The sequence below is a fragment of the Squalius cephalus genome (assembly GCF_949319135.1).
Source record: "Squalius cephalus genome assembly, chromosome: 7".
Lineage (NCBI taxonomy): Eukaryota > Metazoa > Chordata > Actinopteri > Cypriniformes > Leuciscidae > Squalius > Squalius cephalus.
In genome coordinates, this window is record NC_137128.1 from 19,910,661 (window position 1) to 19,930,612 (window position 19,952).

General features: G+C 38.1%; 1 protein-coding gene across 2 annotated transcripts in view; it reads left to right on the forward strand.

Annotated features, from left to right (window-relative positions):
* The window catches only part of LOC307160859 (low-density lipoprotein receptor-related protein 8-like), an 86,713-nt gene that overhangs the window by 20,053 nt on the left and 46,708 nt on the right, over positions 1–19,952 (forward strand). For both annotated transcript variants that reach the window (XM_079875150.1, XM_079875151.1), the window contains exons 3-4: positions 2,848–2,970; positions 18,937–19,059. In XM_079875150.1, the coding sequence (XP_079731276.1) occupies positions 2,848–2,970; positions 18,937–19,059 (246 nt within the window). The remainder of the gene's footprint in view (positions 1–2,847; positions 2,971–18,936; positions 19,060–19,952) is intronic.

Sequence of the window (19,952 nt, forward strand, 5' to 3'; positions counted from 1 at the left end):
GGAATATTTTTAATAGGGGGAAAACACACTAATGTGTTAAAATAGTCCATTATTAATTCAAATTGTTATCAATAAAAAATGAATGTAATTAACACTGTCCTCTCGAGCTCATTGCAGTGCGCTCTTGGATTGCCTTGTCTGTAAAGGATTGGAGGTGATGCTTGCTAAAGAAGCCTCCATGTCTGTAGTGAGCCTTTCACAGAATTTGGCTTTGTATTGCCTTGGTTAAGATAAGATAGGATAATGCCTTGAAGAGTAGCTGTCCATATGAATACAACCTTTCCCTCGTTCTTACACTACAGCCAGGATGGTTGGAACGCGTACAGAGATGTCATAATGGACAATGTTTCCCCTCAAAGGTCTGAAACTTGCTTATGATGCTGAAATAATCACCTGAAGCTCATTTTAAAAATGTGTATCAGTGACTGTGCATTTGATGTTATACAGTTATGCGGAGGGAGATTTTAAACCAATGAGGTTTCACTGTGGGTGGAGCTTCGCAGATAAGCAGAAACCAAGCTAGTGTTCAGATGTCCTGCCACTCATCACGGCTATATGAGTGATTAGGATCATTTTTTGGTTATCTCCTTATCGCATCACATCTATTTACGACAGATGAAGTTTTACATTCCTCTCTTTATATCCCTGTTTTTCCTCCTTTTTTCTGTCTCTGAAAGTACCATTCAGTCTTAATTTAAAAAAGCAGCAGTGCCCGCCTAACAGATGGCACTAGTTGGTGAAAACCGTTATTAGTGAGTAAACAACTTTAAAGTGTATCACTGAATCTTAGTGCAGATGTCCTCATTGTCCTTGAAACAGAGTTTCATCCCACTGAAATTAAATGCATCACAATTTCATCTGCGTGCAGGCATGTGCACATGTGCAGTGTTTCATTTTTTTAACATTATCATTATGAATAAACATAATAATTTTGCTAATTCTCTAATCCTGCAATTGCTATGTTAGTCGTTGACTGATAAAACTGAGCATAAATTATCATAAAAAAAACACTAGATAACTTTAGTCCAGCTCTTTCCGTTTTCTGTTTCTCTTTACTCTTGCACTTCGAATACAATTAAATACAAGTAAAATGATATTGAAGGAGACATCCAAGCCATATCAAAGAAAAAATGCATCATTGTGCAAAAAACATGCAGAACACCTTTGGCAACTACAAAGTAACATCCTGGCAAACATCCAATACTATAGTCAACCCTAGTCACATTTATTTATATAGCGCTTTATACAATACAGAGTGTTTCAAAGCAGCTTCACAGTAATAAACAGGAAAGTGTTAATGCAAAATTCAATTATGAAACAACTTCAATTTCAGTTGTAAAGCAGCTCTACCAAAGAAAATATTGTCATTATTCAGCTCATTTTAGTTCAGTGTTGATTCATTTCAGTTCAATAAGAATGTCAGTTTTGTGAAGTTCATCAGGTATGAAGTTGATAATAATTAATAATAAAATTATAAAAAGCGATAAAGTGTCGCTATTCAGATCGCTTCAGTTTAGTGTTGATTTAATTCAGCTAGCAGCATTGTGTAGCATTGTGGTGGTGTTTTTGACCACTCACATTCTGTTAAAAAAAGTCAAATTTTCTTTTTAAACAGCTTATAGTACAATTTCCCAAGTTAACAGCTGTGCCTGTAGTCATAGAAAAAAACGAAGCTAAGCTCCGCTTTCCTTGTTTACAGTTCCGACTCAGACAAGCGTTACAATAGAGACTTCAGTGCACAGTGTGATTTTTAAGTAAAATGTATCAATTTAGTTAATCTAAATTAATTTTTTATGTGGACTGGAAGGAATTTTTGGCATGATATGGTTTTAAATAATATAAAATGACATAGTAACATGGACAAAAACGGCAGACTAACAACTTTTTTTTTAGGTAATTCCTGTCAAATTTAATTTTAAACTGTCCAAATACACAGATCCCTAGACTTCCATTAAAAAGAGCAGCCAGCAACAGTTGCTAAGGTAGGATTGGTCAGCAGCAAAGTGGGGCTTAGTGAAGGGTCTATCATGATTACAATCTGCTCAATAAACGGGTGTTTACTGTTGTGAAGGAGAAGAGAGAGCTGCTGATGTAATGTTCCTGTTAAAAACACATTCTCGGATGAGTCAGATGCACAGCTTGACGATTCGGGGAGGGCTGCGGGTGCATTCCGTTTGATTAGACGCGTCCCTGTTGGTTGGTTACTGGCCCACACCACGCATTGCCTTTACCAGAGTCCAAGGACAATAGGAGGCCTTTCAGAGCTGTGGGGAAGGAATATGATGCAGCATTGCCGCAGTGGATCCTTCAGGTCTGTCGACAGGTTTTGTGGAGTTGTGTTAGGGTATTGTGATTGCCGCCCACTGAAGGTCTGTGAGAGTTTGTAAGTAACTCGGCAGTGTCTCTGCATATAATATCTGCGGCTCCAGACTGTTGTCCATGCTCTATTGCATACAGCTCCATCTGCTCTGATCAGTGAGTGCAGCAGTATTACAAAAGCTGTAAATCTGTTTTTTATGCATACTGTACCTTTCATTTTGCTCTCCTCCATTTATTTTATTAAACATTTCACAACTTGATTTTTAAGTGAAATAGACTATAAAAAATGACAATTGGCAAGTGCATTTGCTTTCTAGCATTAATATTAGGTATAGCAACATTTTTGTTTAAAGGATAAATGAAAATTCTGTCATAATTTACTTACTCTCATGTCATTCCAAACCCATTAGATTTTCATTCATATTCGAAACACAAATGAAGATAGTCATGATGAAATCGGAGCGAATTCTGTCTTGAAATTTTATTCTGTACAAGCATTTAACTCTCTCTTTCTGTCTCCATGTGCAGTGAAGAACACATGCGCACCCTTAGAGTTTGCGTGTGCGAACGGTCAGTGTGTTCCTGGGCGTTGGCGTTGTGACGGAGAACCTGAGTGTCCAGATGGATCAGATGAGGCTGATGCCACCTGCAGTAAGTCACATCACATCATAAAACTCTTACTGGTTCTGTTCATTTCTTGGTTTAATTGTTTGCTTAAAGCAGTGGTTCTTAACCTTTTTGACTCCAAGGCCCGACTTTGTCCAAGACAATATTCAAAGGTCCTCCTATATGTAAGCTATGTACCTCTGGTACTTCTGTTTTAATAAAAATACATAAACTCAAAAATAAGCCAGTTTAATATTGTACATCTTTCAGTGTTTTTTTGTTTTTGTTTGTTTTTTTGCATTTTTTAGATTTCTAGTTCAGTCATGAAACTCTAGAGGGCGCAGGCTGATAGGTCCTTTACATGCAGTCTGCAAGGAATCACATCATTACCGCATGGCACAAGCTGATTGGCCTCTATTCTACAGCCAATGAGATTGCTTGCTCAACAATTTAAATAGTCTGGTTCAGTGTTTGCTGTAGGCTAGTGCTGTATCGCGCTATCAGAGTTCCTCTGAAACCCTCCACCTCCCCCAGCTCCACCTGCCTAGATCTGCTAGAGGATACATGTACCGGGTATGTCTATTCATGCAGCAGCAGCAGCATATCTTACATGCTCACAGCATCATGTCTGTGTATCTATTAGCAGTAGCAAATCCATACTTGCTCTGAAGCAGCAGTAAGCATAGCAAAACTAGTCCGCCAAGAACAAATACATTAACATTGCAACTAGGGGTTGCACAGACTAGTCGACTTTAATGTTCAGGATAAGAAACGCTGTTTCCAACAGTTAAAATGACAAATCAATGTATACTTCGAGATCGCTCCACAATATAGGTTTGATTATACCATCTGGATGCTCAAAATTAATCGGGTAAATGCATGTTCTGAACGAATGCACTGCTGCATTGTAACGCACACACTATACAGACAGTAGCGCGCACATCACGTGCAGATCGCACGCACACAGAAACATTCAGTAGCGCAGAAATGTATTGTCAACACTGTTCTGTGATTTATCAATAAAATAGATTAGAAACTGAAAAGTTCTTGCATATATTTCTTAGTAACTAAAACCCACAGCTTCACTATAACGACCCAAAGACAAAAGAACTGATAAAAATAAGCTATTATGTAGGAGCAATAGCCTTGTGGGCAGCACTGTGTCATATGCCATAGCTGTGCATAAGGTAACCCAGTTTCGAGTATCAGCTCAAGATTTAGGCTTATTGTTCATTATTGACGTCAACTTTAATCACATAAATGTCGACTTAAAACAAATTGAAATCGTTAAACTCCTATCATAAACATGGCAAAACTATTCCGTGAGTTGTTGTGATTTAACTCATTTTAAAGCTGCTGTAGGTAGGAATGGTCTAAAAAACTTCTTTTTCAAATTTGTTTAAACTTTATGTATATATCAATACATAATTTAAATGTAAGTATTCTGAAAAAGAAAATATAAAAATCGAGTGGATGTAAACCTCTCACGACTGTTTTAAAGAGAGCTCATTATTTCCATTCAGTCCACCCTCTCCCTTCTGGGCTCCTTCCAAAGCCACGCCCCCAAAACACATGAACGTGCGACCGCTAAGCTGGAGGATGCATTATTTACCTGAGACGAGCAGAGAGCGTGCATGCAGTGACATCATGTCAGAATCACATGTAATAAAAAAAATCTAACTTTATCATTATGAATATAAACAAATAAGATGTATTTTAGTACTCACTATCAAGCTAGCATATCGATATTGGTAAAGTTAAAAATATATATTTTTTGATTCGCTAACGAGCTATAACTATAAAGCTGCAGTAGGGAGTTTTTAGAAAACGTTGACTTAGCCTGAAAATTATTCTAGTGATATGTAATGCTAAATAAGGTTTGCTAATACATTATTTTTGGATGTTTGGTTGGTGTTGATGTTATATGCAAAGCACAACCCTGAAATCTACAAGAAATCATGCCATACATAATTTGTCAGGCCTGTTTTGAAATTATCTTAGTTGTGTAGTTCTTAAAAAATGAAACAAATCAAGCAGGGATACTTACTTGTCAAGCAGAAATGTGGCTAACTCGGCATCGGTTTTAAATCCTTTCAGGACACGTAGCTCCCTCTGAAAAGCCGCTCCGACCCTCGTTTTAATTCGGACTCTATCAAATTCTTTCTTTTTGGATTTTTTTTTCATCGTCATCTGCCTTTTTCCGTTTACCCGTTATTTTATGAGCTGGTGTCACACGAGGAATTGGCAGTTTGGATTGTTTATCCGTCATTAGCACAGCTGCGGCACACCGGCAGTATTGATTTTGAATGGCCGCACGCGCTGTGCAGGAAGAGGGGGTGATCAGCGCTCACACGAGCATGATTGACACTCCTAAGACACTCCTCCTGGCTCTGATTGGTTGTTTCTTACCGGGAGCGGTGTATTTCTGCAAATGGCAATAGGACCACTGGGAGGAGCCTGAGGGGCTTGATTTTTTTCACAGATTATCTGTCTCATATTCTACTGTCAGGACATAATGACAGTTTTAATAAATATGTAAAAAATACATTTTTACAAAAGTTACCTACTGAAGCTTTAATATTGGGGAAGTTTGCCGAAGCCCCTGGTTGAGAATTTATGATTTAAAGGATTGTTACAATTTCAATTTAGGTTAAGTACTATAAATTGCGTCTGTGATAGGCCTATTCTGCAAAAGAAAATTATTTTGACTCAACCCTCAGTTTGTAAAAACAAGCATAATTGTTTTTACAGTATCGCTCTAATGGAAGTCAACAGGGCAAATTTATCCACATAAGAAATCTTAGCATTAAAGGGATCACATAGATAGCTTTCATCAGCTCCAGTTACATACTTTTTCTACAGAAGAGTTAATATACATGCTGTAATTTTAATACAAGCTTCACATTTCAGTTGTTTAACCCCCAGAATGCCTTATTAATTATGAATCATCCATAATGCATTACTGTGAAATGTGGGACGAGTCTTTTTTTTTTTTGGTAAGCCGAGTGATAAAACTTGCATTGAACCCAGAACATTCCTTTAGGCTACTAATATTAAACACACTCCTATAAACTGCACCTGAAGTCAGTTTAAACACAGTCACTGATTGGCCACCTAGTGTGTTTGTTGTGCAGGAACATGATTGTGTTTGTCTGATGTTTGGTCTGATTCATTTATCCAGTAAATGTTCTTTCCTCTCTGTGGGAAAATTAAATGTGACATGTTGCAGAGTTCATGTAGATAGCATCACGCAAACTCTATGTACTCACGGCTTTGTGATGTATTCAAGGCTGAAATTCTTTTCAATTCCTTTTCAATGTATTTTGTACCCATGGATCAAATTATAGGAGTGTTATTTTATTCAGCGGAAGTTATTTCAAAGCTCATCTGAGAATCTCATCTAGTATTTAATTACATTTTTACCTTCTGCTATCGCGTGTGTACTTTTATCATGAATGATTCAGTCCCCATCCCCAACCAGTTCAGAAAATGTGTGTTCAGGGATGATGTTCAGTGGGAAAACATGAGAGAAATCTACAGAAAGGGCTGTTTGTGCTAGAGTTCCCATTAAAGATGAATGAGTCCACAGTTCAATTCTGCCCCAAGACAAAACTTCACCACTGTACTAAATGATAAAACAGAGAAAATAAAAATGACTTGTAGTTTTTGTCCTGTGGATTGTTCCTTCATTTGGTATGTTTGTCCATTCTTCCTTTGTAGTATGTAAATATGTAATAAAGAATCAAACGGGTCTGAACAGCATACTGAAGCATAGGCTATTATATTGGACCAGTTTCTACTGGCATACCTCAGGGCTCAATTTTAGGACCGTTACTTTTCCGTCTTTATTTATTCCCGCTTGGCCCTTCTCAGCCTGGCCTGTTGGCTGTCCATCAAGCACAGTTATATTCCATGGGTGACAGAGCCTTTTCTATAGCTGCTCCCAGGTTGTGGAACCAACTTACTGTTGAAATTCAGGAAACACAGTCTCTTGTAACAATTTGTATTTTTTTTTTTTTATTAGCTTACTGTTAATTGCGGTAACATTGTTGATTTCTTATTGTTTTAATACACCGATGTACTATTGTTGATTTATGTTGTATTTTCCTTGTATTTTTACCTTGTGAAACGGTTTGAGAAGCTCCTTTAATGGCGCTATAAAAAGTTATTATAGTTCCAACTCTAAATTCTGAATATCAGCTCAAAGTTATTGTAAACGCACACCTGTGACCACACATTAGCCGGATTCAATATTAATGTGCCGAGTTGCTGCATGGCTTGGCAGCTGTAAGCAGTCTAATGAATTAATGAACCAGGCAGGCAAACTACAGTCTTTACACTGAACATCTGGGACTCAAAATCTATTTCAACACTGGAAGAAGACAAATGTTTTAGGAATAAAAAATGTCTATGGTTAATATGGACAGTACCAACGTTAATATCAGTAAGACACCATGTCCATTAAATAGTTACATTTATTATTGGCATTAATAATAATTCTACTCATTATTATTATTCTTTATGTTGTTGTTAGAGTATTATTATAAATAATAATATTATTGCTAATAATAAATGTAACTCATTTTTGGATGTGGTGTTTTGATGTTCTGTAATTTTTATATTGGTGCCTTTTTATAAAAGCATTACATCACTCAAGGCCATTATGCTTTTGGCCATGTTACTTTCTCCAGCCACCATAGTGTTTCAGTTGTTTCAATGTGTTCAGCTGAGCACATGGGTACTCAGTAAATCAAAAACAACATGTTTAGTCTGTCCAACAGGCCTCTTGTTGCTGTTTTGACAAGTGAAAAAATAGACAGTGATTATATTGATTACATGAGGCCAATATGAGAATTTTGTGAGTTGCACAATAAAACCATGGCTCTGTTTCCATGACTACAGTATACCGGCATCTGTAGGTGAGGAGCACAGCTGTGGAACATGAAACGTCATATTAGATTGACTGCAACTCAAATATGAGAGCTCCCTGCGGCATTTCTGCTCTTTCCGCTCCATGTCTGCATTAACTTCAGCAGAAAGAGGCAATCATGTTCAATTTGTGTATGCCAGTAATGTGGATTTAAAAAAATAAGTCATTTACTTCCAGCTAATGCATGGGTATATTATTGTATTTATTTATTTCATCAGTATAGGCGACTGTTCATTTCATGAGTTTGCATGCTAATGGGATTTCATAATCTTTAAGAAGCATCTTCAACAGAAATGCCACACAAAAGAGTTATCTAATGCATTTAAATGGAATAAATACTCAAGGCACATTTCAACAACTGCTCTTCTAATGAATTCACAATGTAAGACCGATGCTCTGTGTAAAAACCATTAGCTGATAGGCAAGATATAAGAACCAATTAGATGCTGTTTATTTGGAGGTCTGTTCATTTGCATAAATAGTTGTTATGCATTATAGACTGAGTATTATTGTGTAGGATTGTATTTGATGTTACTACATTTTAGTAATACAGGGGTTTTCCCGGGTCAAAACTGGTCTTCGGTGGTGGCGGACAAACACGGTCATCAACAAAGTACCTTCCCCAGCCCAGTATGCTCATAATAAATCCAAAATTAATGCAAAGAAACAGTTTGTAATATTAACTTATCCTATTATACGTGAAATAAAAAAGAATCACTTAGGTAATTTATACTATAGTCACTGAGGGACTCAAAGTGAACAACAAAGTAACACATTATGGAAAAGTGGCAGATCTATTACACTCCAAGATTAAATGCACAGGACATTCTGACATACAGTATCAGATTATTTTGTTCCGTTATTGGTTTTGTCACATTAAATGATCAAAATAGATCAAAATAAATCTTTGGCGGGACAAAGATTAAAGATTAAGTCCACAGGTTTCTAGTCCAACTTTTTGGTGATTGTTTTTATATACTTTTATAGTCTTACCAAAATATAAAAGTAGATATATATTTTAATATATAAAGACCAATTTTTACAGTGAGAAAAATGTTTAGTGGAGCATTTTTTTTAAAGAAAATCTTTATAATTGGCTTTTTTATTATTAAAAGATAAATCTATAAATATTTAGTTTATATTAAATATTTTCTACACATTGTATGTTAAATGTATATGATGTATAAATGTAAATGTATAATACTACTAAATGTAAAACTTTTGAGTATATATATATATGTAAAGATTCATGTCTGTGTTCCTCCGTCTTGTCCCGTGTTTAGCAGTTCCCCGTTATGTTGATTAATATCCCCAGGTGGTTCTTATTAGCCACGCCCCCTTGTTACCTTGTTTAGCTTGTCTGTCTGTGTATTGAAGCCCTGTGTTTAGTTCAGTCTTTGTCAGTTCTTATTTTTGCTCCATGGTGGTTGTTCTGTTCCCGAGTCTCAGTCCTGAGTTTGTGTTTGTATATGTGAAGTTTTGAGTTTATTTAATAAAAGACTACTGCACTTGGATCCTGCTTCCTCCTCTGCTTCAACCAAGATGTAACAGAAGAACTGACCAAATTATGGATCCAGCAGTATGCATCCTTCAACTCCGTCAAGGTAACCGACCACTCGAGGACCACACCCAAGATTTCCTAGACCTTTCACACCTCATCGACTTTCCAGATTACGCACTCATTGATTTTTATTGTTATGGGCTCAATAAATATTACCACTCAAAACTTGTTCGTGATGGTCCTCGAGGCTCGCTAGCAGGATTTATTAACTTTGCCCTTTTTTGGAGCGGTTCGTCATTTACTGTGGGCTTTACGAATGAGGAGCCCCGCAAGCTCACATTATCCTCCGAGCCTGAGCTTCAAAACACGTCTGCCGATCCAGAGACTGTTCACGTCACATCTGCCGATCCAGAGACTGTTGACATCACGTCTGCCGATCCAGACACTGTTCACGTCACGTCTGCCGATCCAGAGACTGTTGACATCACGTCTGCCAATCCAGAGACCGTTCACGTCACGTCTGCCGATCCAGAGACCGTTCACGTCACGTCTGCCGATCCAGAGACCGTTCACGTCACGTCTGCCGATCCAGAGACTGTTGACATCACGTCTGCCAATCCAGAGACTGTTCCCGTCATGTCTGCCGAGCCAGAGACTGTTGACGTCACTTCTGCCGAGCCAGAGACTGTTCACGTCACGTCTACCGAGCCAGTGTCTCCGGACAAGATGGCCGCCGCCGAGCTTAGTGTCTCCAGACAAGATGGCCGGCGCCACGTCACCTGAGCCCTCAGCAGAGATGACCGCCGCCACGCCTGTTCCTGAGCCGGTGTCTGTTCCTGAGCCGGTGTCTGTCGTCGTCTCCTCCCTGGCCGCCTGAAGGGTTGTCTCCTCCCTGGCCGCCTGAAGGGTCGTCTCCTCCCTGGCCGCCTGAAGGGTCGTCCCCTCCCTGGCCGCCTGAAGGGTCGTCCCCTCCCTGGCCGCCTGAAGGGTCGTCCCCTCCCTGGCCGTCTGAAGGGTCGTCCCCTCCCTGGCCGTCTGAAGGGTCGTCTCCTCCCTGGCCGCCTGAAGGGTCGTCCCCTCCCTGGCCGCCTGAAGGGTCGTCCCCTCCCTGGCCGCCTGAAGGGTCGTCCCCTCCCTGGCCGCCTGAAGGGTCGTCTCCTCCCTGGCCGCCTGAAGGGTCGTCCCCTCCCTGGCCGCCTGAAGGGTCGTCTCCTCCCTGGCCGCCTGAAGGGTCGTCCCCTCCCTGGCCGCCTGAAGGGTCGTCTCCTCCCTGGCCGCCTGAAGGGTCGTCTCCTCCCTGGCCGCCTGAAGGGTCGTCTCCTCCCTGGCCGCCTGAAGGGTCGTCCCCTCCCTGGCCGCCTGAAGGGTCGTCCCCTCCCTGGCCGCCTGAAGGGTCGTCCCCTCCCTGGCCGCCTGAAGGGTCGTCTCCTCCCTGGCCGCCTGAAGGGTCGTCTCTGCCCTGATTGCCTGCTCTGCCTGCTCCGCCCTGGCCTTCCATCCTGCCGCAGTCTCTAGGTCCTCTTCCGCTCCACAGGCCTGGCCCTCCATCCCGCCCCCGGGTCCGCCTCCGCTCCACCACCCTCCTGGACTATTGTTTCTTGGGGAGTGTCTGGAAGCCACTCTTAAGGGTGGGGTTATGTAATGATTCATGTCTGTGTTCCTCCGTCTTGTCCCGTGTTTAGCAGTTCCCCGTTATGTTGATTAGTCTCCCCAGGTGGTTCTTATTAGCCACGCCCCCTTGTTACCTTGTTTATCTTGTCTGTCTGTGTATTGAAGCCCTGTGTTTAGTTCAGTCTTTGTCAGTTCTTATTTTTGCTCCATGGTGGTTGTTCTGTTCCCGAGTCTCAGTCCTGAGTTTGTATTTGTATATGTGAAGTTTTGAGTTTATTTAATAAAAGACTACTGCACTTGGATCCTGCTTCCTCCTCTGCTTCAAACAAGACGTAACTCTCTCTCTCTCTCTCTCTCTCTCTCTATATATATATATATATATATATATAACAAATGTATTATTATTTTTTATAAAATGCCCCCGGGGGTCCCTAGACTTCAGTTTAAAATTGAAAAAGCCTGTTGTAGTCATACAGTTCATATTGCATGGCTTTCCAATCCTGGCTGGCCATCATTTATAACATCCAAAATAGAGCATATGTCTGAGTAAAATGCGCTTCATCTGAAAGGAAATTACAATGTTGTATATTTTTATTAGAGATATAGTATATGTTTGTAGAATAGCCTGGTAAACAAAAGTAGGGAACTGTCGGCCTCAGTTAGGCCTATAGGTCTGGATGGTGTATGACATACACTGAATGGAATGTACTAGTACGAGACAAACACACTGAGTATAAACATGCACCAGTTACTCTATGGTACGATTTAAATGTCATATGCTGTTTTTTTTTTTTTTTAATTGACCAGTTGGTGGCATGCCACCTTTAAAGAGAAGCCAGAGAGCCTCAGTGAAATGGTATAAAAGAGAGTTATCGGGATTGGTAGATGTACAGCTGGCATCTGCAACTTCTTGACTTGAGAGATTTCTTACAAAGAAAGAAGACCTTTTCTACAACACTCATAGCAACTGAATAATTGGATCTTGTAAATTGTCCCCAAAAGCACTATGACCGCGCTGAAGCTGTGTAGTTTAACAAAACCTCATTCGTGTTTAAATTGTATAGCTGCCATAAACAATGAAGCATGTCCTTTATCCAGCAATATCTCAAGGCTTTGTTTAGCGTTTTGCCTCAAACGACTTACTTCAGCATTCAGGTCTTGTCAAAAAAGTGTTATGAGATGGCAACCCTGAGATTGTGCCTAGAGCTGTTCAATATCCTCAGAGTTTCACCATGTCCAAACCAGGCTTGCTGCAATCTGTCTGTCCACGCTAAACGCAAAACGCATTACATTAACTGTTCTAAGCTTTGAATCTGCTGTCATTTTGCTTTTTTGTTTTGTTTTTTAGTTGGGTAAAATTAAAATAAATTTAATGTAATTATTTGGGCTGTCAGTCTATTAAAAATAAATCATATTAATACACTACCAGTCAAAAGTTTTGAATAATTCATATATTTTTTTATGTTTTTGAAAGAAGTCTCTTATGCTCACCAAGGCTGCATTTGTTAGATCAAAATACAAATTGACGGCCCTAATTCTTGTAATGAATTCCTTATTATTTAAATGAATTTCATTGCTTATCTGCATTTTTTTCTAACCTGTCCTAGGATCACTGATGCTCACCTTCTATTATGATGGCTAAATGACTAAATAAGCCAAGCTTTACACACATGCACATAAACCTAAAGGTACAGCATGAGTACATTCCTACACACACACACACACACACACACACACACACACACACACACACACACCTCGTCTGTCACGCACAGATTTCATGCTGGAGTAACCTTGTGCTCTCACATTAGTGAACACTATTATGGATGTCTTATTTAAAAATGAATGATGCTTCCATGTTCAGCACATTTAACATTTTCCTATTGCAGAAAAACACACAGGAATGATAAAAGCCGGTTTAACGGCGTTTAAAAAGAAAAGCTAAACATTCATAAGGAAAGCATTAGTGTCTGAAAGCTGAGAATGTTTGTGATCTCTACCGTCAAAATACAGCACAACCAGGGCTTTGCTGCCCCACTTTATGTAATTGACTGCCATATGTTGTCCAATATGTTTAAATCACTGCTGGACTAGTGCATGAAATCTTTTTCTTCAGTATATCGAAGCCTGTCCGTCTGTAACATTACCCAGTTATAATCGAAGGATTACTAGTTCGCTGATCTGTCTATGAAGTGAACTATAATACCAGCTGAACTAAAACAGTGCTTAAATAATTTATTTTTTTAGCTTTCTGTCTCTTTAATTTGGCCCAGATCTAGAAATGACCTAGTTTGTTCCTCAATAACATGTTAACAATGGAGCTAACAAGAGTCAAGCTGTACTAGTGCTCTGTAAATGTTTAATAAAAGTCAAATTGAATTGTGTTAAAGGGTTAGTTCATCCAAAAATGTGAGTTGTAATATTTTATATACTCACGCTCAGTGTGTTTTTGTACATACACCACTATTCAAAAGTTTGGGGTCAGTACATGTATTTATTTGATCAAAAATACAGTAAAAACAGAAATAGTGTGAAATATTATTGCAATTTAAAATACCTGTTTTCTATGTTAATATATTTTAAAATGTAATGTTAAAACGGAATTTTCAGCATCATTCCTCCAGTCTTCAGTGTCACATAATCCTTCAGAAATCATTACAATGCTGATTTACTGCTCAAGATACTTTTATTATTATAACTCACATTTCTGACTTTTCTCAGAATTGTGAGTTCTCAGCTTGCAATTGCAAGTCATAAAGTCAGAATTGTGGGATATAAACTCGCAATTGTGAGATAAAAAGTCGAAATTACCTTTTTTAATTTATTTTTTTATAAATATTTTTTATATTAAATAAATATAAAATTTATATAAAATAAATATTAAAATAAACCAGCTTCTATAGTATAGACAATTTTTTTAAGTGTTGTTGTTGTTGTTCAGAAAACACATATTTAGCTCCAAAACTCAGTTCATTGTTTGAGCCAATAGGGGCTTTCGCACCAGAGGAACCTTTTCATAGTTCCTAAAACCAGCACTATATGAACTATCCGTGACGTTAGTGTACGCTGATTGGTCGAACGCACGCGAAACACCGGCACCCGCCATTTAAAAAAAGCTGTGTAAACACAGATTATAGCCTATATATTTACTTCAGAAACTAACTCTACGAACATGGAAAACAGTGATAGATGGGCCTCTTAGCCTTTACGCTGAGACCAAGCGAAACATGATTATGTATTTCTGCTCAGCTAGCAACACTGGACATAAACCACACGACATACGCTAATAACTTTTCATTACTGTCTACTTTCTATGTATAACAGTTCTATCCAATAACGTATTAGACAGGACTATTAGACAGATCGTAAACTAATGAACACGGAGAATGCGAGCACTGTTTGTTTGCTCTGGCGTTCCCAGCGCCGTCAAAATAAAAGTCCCAACAACAAGCGCGGCTTACGTCACTTCAGAGTTCCTACTGGCGGCGCGAATGCAACAGGAAAATGTTCCTAAGGGAACCATTATTTATCAGGGAACCACCCTGGTGGTTAGTTCCTAGAACTAACTTCTTAGGTTAGTTCTAGGAACTATTTGGTCTCGCTTGTGGCTTAGAAATGACACACTGCAGCTTTAAGTTAAAGGTGACTACATTAATGTTCCGGCACATGATTTTCCTGTACTCTATTTCCATATGGCAGCTCTCCTGACAGCAGAATTGACTATGAAGTGGGGATCAATTTAATGTGTTTAGAGACTAGCGGCGATATTTGACTCTGCTGATTTGATGAAGTGGAGTTAAGAAGCCCTTGATCAAATTGCCATCAGCAAAGCCCAGTGTCTCCTCTGAGTCCACCGCGACCTTTTCACGACACCGCACTCTCTTACCTCAGACAACACAAGTGTGAGATTACATGGGGCTGAAGAAAGCTCTGACCTTGCTGACATTCTCACTCTCCTTTTCTTCCCTTTTCCTGTTTTTTTTTGCAGAAATAGCAGACCGTACCTCTTAAAACCAAATCCTTTTAGGGGGCTTTCACACTGGCAGTTTACTTCGAAACAGAGCACAGTTTGCATGAAAAGCTGGTAATGTGAAAGCTGTCATGCGGACCCGGGAGCGGTCAAAATATATGTCACAATATCTTGTAAAGTGACTGATCTTGACTGAATAACTTGTGTAACTTTCATAAAGATTTATCTATATATATATATATATATATATATATATATATATATATTTTTTTTTTTTTTTTAACTATATGCAGTGTTATCTTACATTTGATTATATTTGATTTCTTGCACTTTGTTCAGTAGAATTAATTTGTGCTAAATTTTATAACTAATTGTCTTTATTAATGTTTGAAATATATATTAGTAAGTTGTTTTTTCTGATATTTTTATACAAAGTTCCTTGTGAAAGTGTTTTTGAGGCTGCTGATTTTTGTTCATCCTATTTAGTGTGACAAAATGTTTTGCAAAAAGACAGTATATACATTTGATATTTAAATGTTTGGTTTATTTATTTATTTACTTATTTTTATTTTTACCTTATTGGAGTCAAAATTGGGAAAAGGAATATTTTTATTTTCATACAATGGAGTCCAGTGTTGTTTTGATCTTTTGAAGGAAAGAACGTTTGGGATGACATGAGGATGAGTAAAGAATGAAGATCATTTTGCAGCATTGCATGTGTTCTTCACAGATAAGGCAATCCCAGAATGCTCTCTGATTATTAAAAACAAAAACAAACAAAAAACAACAATGTAAAACCTGGTCAATAACAAACATACTTCACATTGTTATTTTAGTATTGTTATATAGCGTTTATTAATTTTTTTAACTAGTTTTTATTTTCATTTTAGTTTTAGTAATTTTTATCATTTTTTTTTAAATTCCTGTTTAGCTTTAATAAGGCTTTAAATTTTATTTCGGTTTTAGTTTTACTATTTTTAGTACTCTAATTCATTTTATTTATATATATTTCTTTTTATTTCAGCTTTATTTCAGTTAACAAATATTTTTTCTAAAAAAAAACATTTTTTGTAACTAATTTTAGTTCTATTTTCAAAGAACAATAACAGCACTTATACTTAGAACGTAACATTTTAGTTGATAGTTCCATCTAAATACCATTAGCAAATATCTGAGTGCTCTGTGCTGCATATTTTATGCTTGTTCTTGTGCCTTAGCGACATTCTACCGTTTGACAATTGTGTACCAAGTCTCCTGTGTGTTTCACATGATTGGTGCTATATTGTGTGGCACACATGCTGTGAAGAACGTTCCAAATCTGTCACTTATTAGGTTCCATGTCAGATAGATGCTGTCAGCTGATGTAGGATGTAGACAGCAAGACAGCTCACTAGGTTTGGGAACAAAGCTCCAGATTTAATGTGTCCTGTTGATGTTTTCAGAATTAGTCTATCCTCTCTTGGTGGCTTATGAATCTCTGAAGCATAACAATTGTTTCAGTTAAAAAATGAATACTGACACACACCCTCCTGCACACTAAAACACTGCATTACTGCATTGCAGATCCTTTGTATGCCATGAAGTGTTATGACATGACACTGTTGGTTCACACTATTTCAATAGCAAGGCTTGCTTGCATTCAATATAAGCATATTTGAATAAAGTCAGGAAGATTAATGACAGCCATCTTGCTTGATGAATGATACTGTAGGGTTGGACAAGTGCTGCAATAATGCAGAAATCACTCCCCCATTTGATATGTATCACTCCTTTAAATTATGAAACAGATCCAGTGATGGATAATAAATTCACTCAAGTCAAAACTGACTGCTTCAACGGAGCTGCCATTTCAGTGTATACAACATATCCTTGGCCATGCTAATTGGTACAACTTGTTGGGCCCCTGTGAATTCTTCCATGATATAAGAGCAGCTGAATGGCCCCGGCAGACTCATTGACTGTGGCGGCTCTCCAGGCCTCTGCAGCCGGAGATGATTTATTTATGCCTGCATTTCTGATACCTCTCAAACTGTTATCTAATATCAACAGACATCCATGCCAAATGGAGCAGATTGACCGTGACTGTGAAGGAGAGAGGGGGACAGATCTGCTAAAACGAGGGCCACGGGCCCTCTGATCTGCCGCCTGACCCTGTTTACTATCATTTAAAGGGATAGTTCACCTAAAAATGACAATTCTGCCATCATTTACTCACCCTCTGATATTTTCTTATGTGTCATACAGGTTTGGAACGACATGAGGGTGATGACAATATTCTTTTTTGGGTGAACTATTCTTCTAAGGATGCCAGGAGAGAAAAGCTCTGAGACCCTGTTTACAGCTGTCATTAACATTGTCATAGTTATATATATATATATATATATATATATATATATATATATATATATATATATATATATATATATATATTTTTTTTTTTTTTTTTGCAGTATTATTTTTTAGGAGGCATTTAACTTTTTTTTTTTTTATGATCAGATCCCATGCAAGATGAAATTATTTATTGTTACTGTCACTTTAGTTTTAGTTTCAGTTTAGTTTTCATGGACTCTCAAGGTGGGCCCAAAATGAAGCACTTAAACCTCATTTTTTTCTGTTCTTTGTTTGGCGTTGCTTGTGTTTAAGAGCACTCTGTTACATTTAATTAGTATTAATCCTTGCTTGTTTCTTAGTTTTATTTGTTTATTAAAGTATACGGCTGCATTTAGATCCACTTGCCTCATCTCATCCTCATTGCCCGATCAGAACATTACAGTTACAATAAAGGCCCTTGCACACTGAGTCCGAAATTCGCGTCCGAAATTTTCGCACGTTAAAAAATAAATACGACCTCACGTTATGTAAATCACACTTACACACTGCCTCCGAAACTTTTGTCCGTCATAAAAAAATTCGGATCAGGTTCGATTTTCTGCGTTTTTCGCATCCGTAACAAGCATTTGAATGGTGTTTTGACAATTCAGATCCACCAAATCACGAATACGAAAAAAACGCATACGAAAATTTCGGCCTCAGTGTGCAAGGACCTTAAGAGTTTATATGGAACTAAAATAATTAGGATCTCAATTTAGATAACATTAAAATTGAGCAGATACTCAAAATACAACCAGTAAAAAAGGAAACACCCTAATTTATACAATTTAAACATGGTGATAAAGAGCAGCAAATTAACTATATATTTTGCTACAAAAAGGACATTTCTGCGGTGGCTCATAAAATGGATAATTTACTCTTTGTTCATTAACTAATTAGTTCATTAACTAATGAACTGTTCAAATAAATGAACTAACTGAATGAACTGATTCACCAATTCAAATGAATTGATTCACTTATGGATTACCCATCTCGTACATATTCCAGGATAAGCACAAGCTTCTGACCTTAGGTATATTTGATCATTTTTAGACAACTTTTGAACTGGCTATCTTTACACTATTATGCTGCTTTAAAAGTATCCAGTAGTTCAGCCCAAAATAAAACTCTGTCTTCATCCTGTGATTATTTTGTTGTTCCAATTTCAATGTTGTTTTGATATTCTTTGGAACGACTTAGTAAATGGTGACAGAATTTTGGTAAATGGTGAGTAAATGGTGACAGGTGTCCTTCATGGACAAGACAATCCCAGAATGCACTGTGATGTGAAGAAAAAAACTGATAAATATTATATATACTTCATTCAATACTGAAAAGTATTGATTAAAAAAAGTACCAACTAATTACTTTTACTTTTTGTATTTTCATGCTTGTGTTTGTGTCATTAGCTTAGCAACATGCTAATATTCAACAGTTGGAATCAATTGTGAACCAAACCTGCATCCCAACAAACCTACTTCCAAACTATATAGTTGTCGAAAAACAGAATGTGAGCTGAGTAGTATGTCATAGCATTCATAAAACATTAGGCAAGAAGACACAGTGAGATCAGCAGAATGATTTGACGTTTTAGGTGAACCTGTTCGAACATCTGCTTCTGATCCACAGCAGTCAAACAGACGTGTCCACCGGAGAAGTTTGACTGTGGAGGAAAGTGCGTGTCGCTGTCCTGGCGGTGTGACGGGGAAAGAGACTGTGAAAACGGTGAAGATGAAGCGAACTGTGCAGCAGGTGAGTCTGCTCTCTTTCTCTCAGACTGTGTGTTTGATTCTCCACAGGGAGTTTTGTTCAAGGCTGAGGTGGTACTTTGAACAGACTTTCACCCCAGTGCTGTGGATCTGCTTCAGTCGAGGCTCTGAAAGGCACAGAGAGGAGAGAGAGACCTAGTCAATGTTTTATTTCCTCAGCACACGTCTATGTTCTGTCTTTTATTGAAACTCTCTAGTACTGGACAATTACGTGTTGTTTGGACAATTGTAGTACTAGACAGTTACAACTGAGAGTCAATTATAGCAATTAATTTAGGTCTGCGCCTGTTGTGTAATTATTCTATTTACAAAGTGTTTTGCAGAGGTTGAGCATTGTAACCAATCACAGATATGCCTGTTGTACGCATGAATGTAATAGTGAGACATTTAGGTTAGTCTACAGGTCATTCAGTGACAGTCCTTTGAGTTTTTAAGCAGTCTGATCCGTACTGAAAAAGTATGTTTTATTTAAAGTCCCCCTGTAGTCAATAATTTGATTTCTTAAAACTCATCTTTGATCACCAAAATTACATATTTAAATGTTTTTTCCTTGAAAAAATGTAACTTTGCATTCATTGCATTTCAATGCAACCCTTGCCACATTTAGTATACTCAGTTCTATGAATATGCAAATTAGCCCCGCCTCCACTCACTCACACCAGCTCAGAGATCCACTCGTTGACTTTCACACGTTGACCTGGGGTGCGTTTCCCGAACAACGACGCAACTCGCTGCTTAACTACCATAGTATGATGCATCGTTGAAGAAATCAACTAGTCACGACTGTTTCCCAAAACCGTATCGCCGCAAATTGGTAGTTCAACCATGTTGGTTAATGATGTCACGCAGCAGGTGGTGGAGTTATAACTTCTTTTA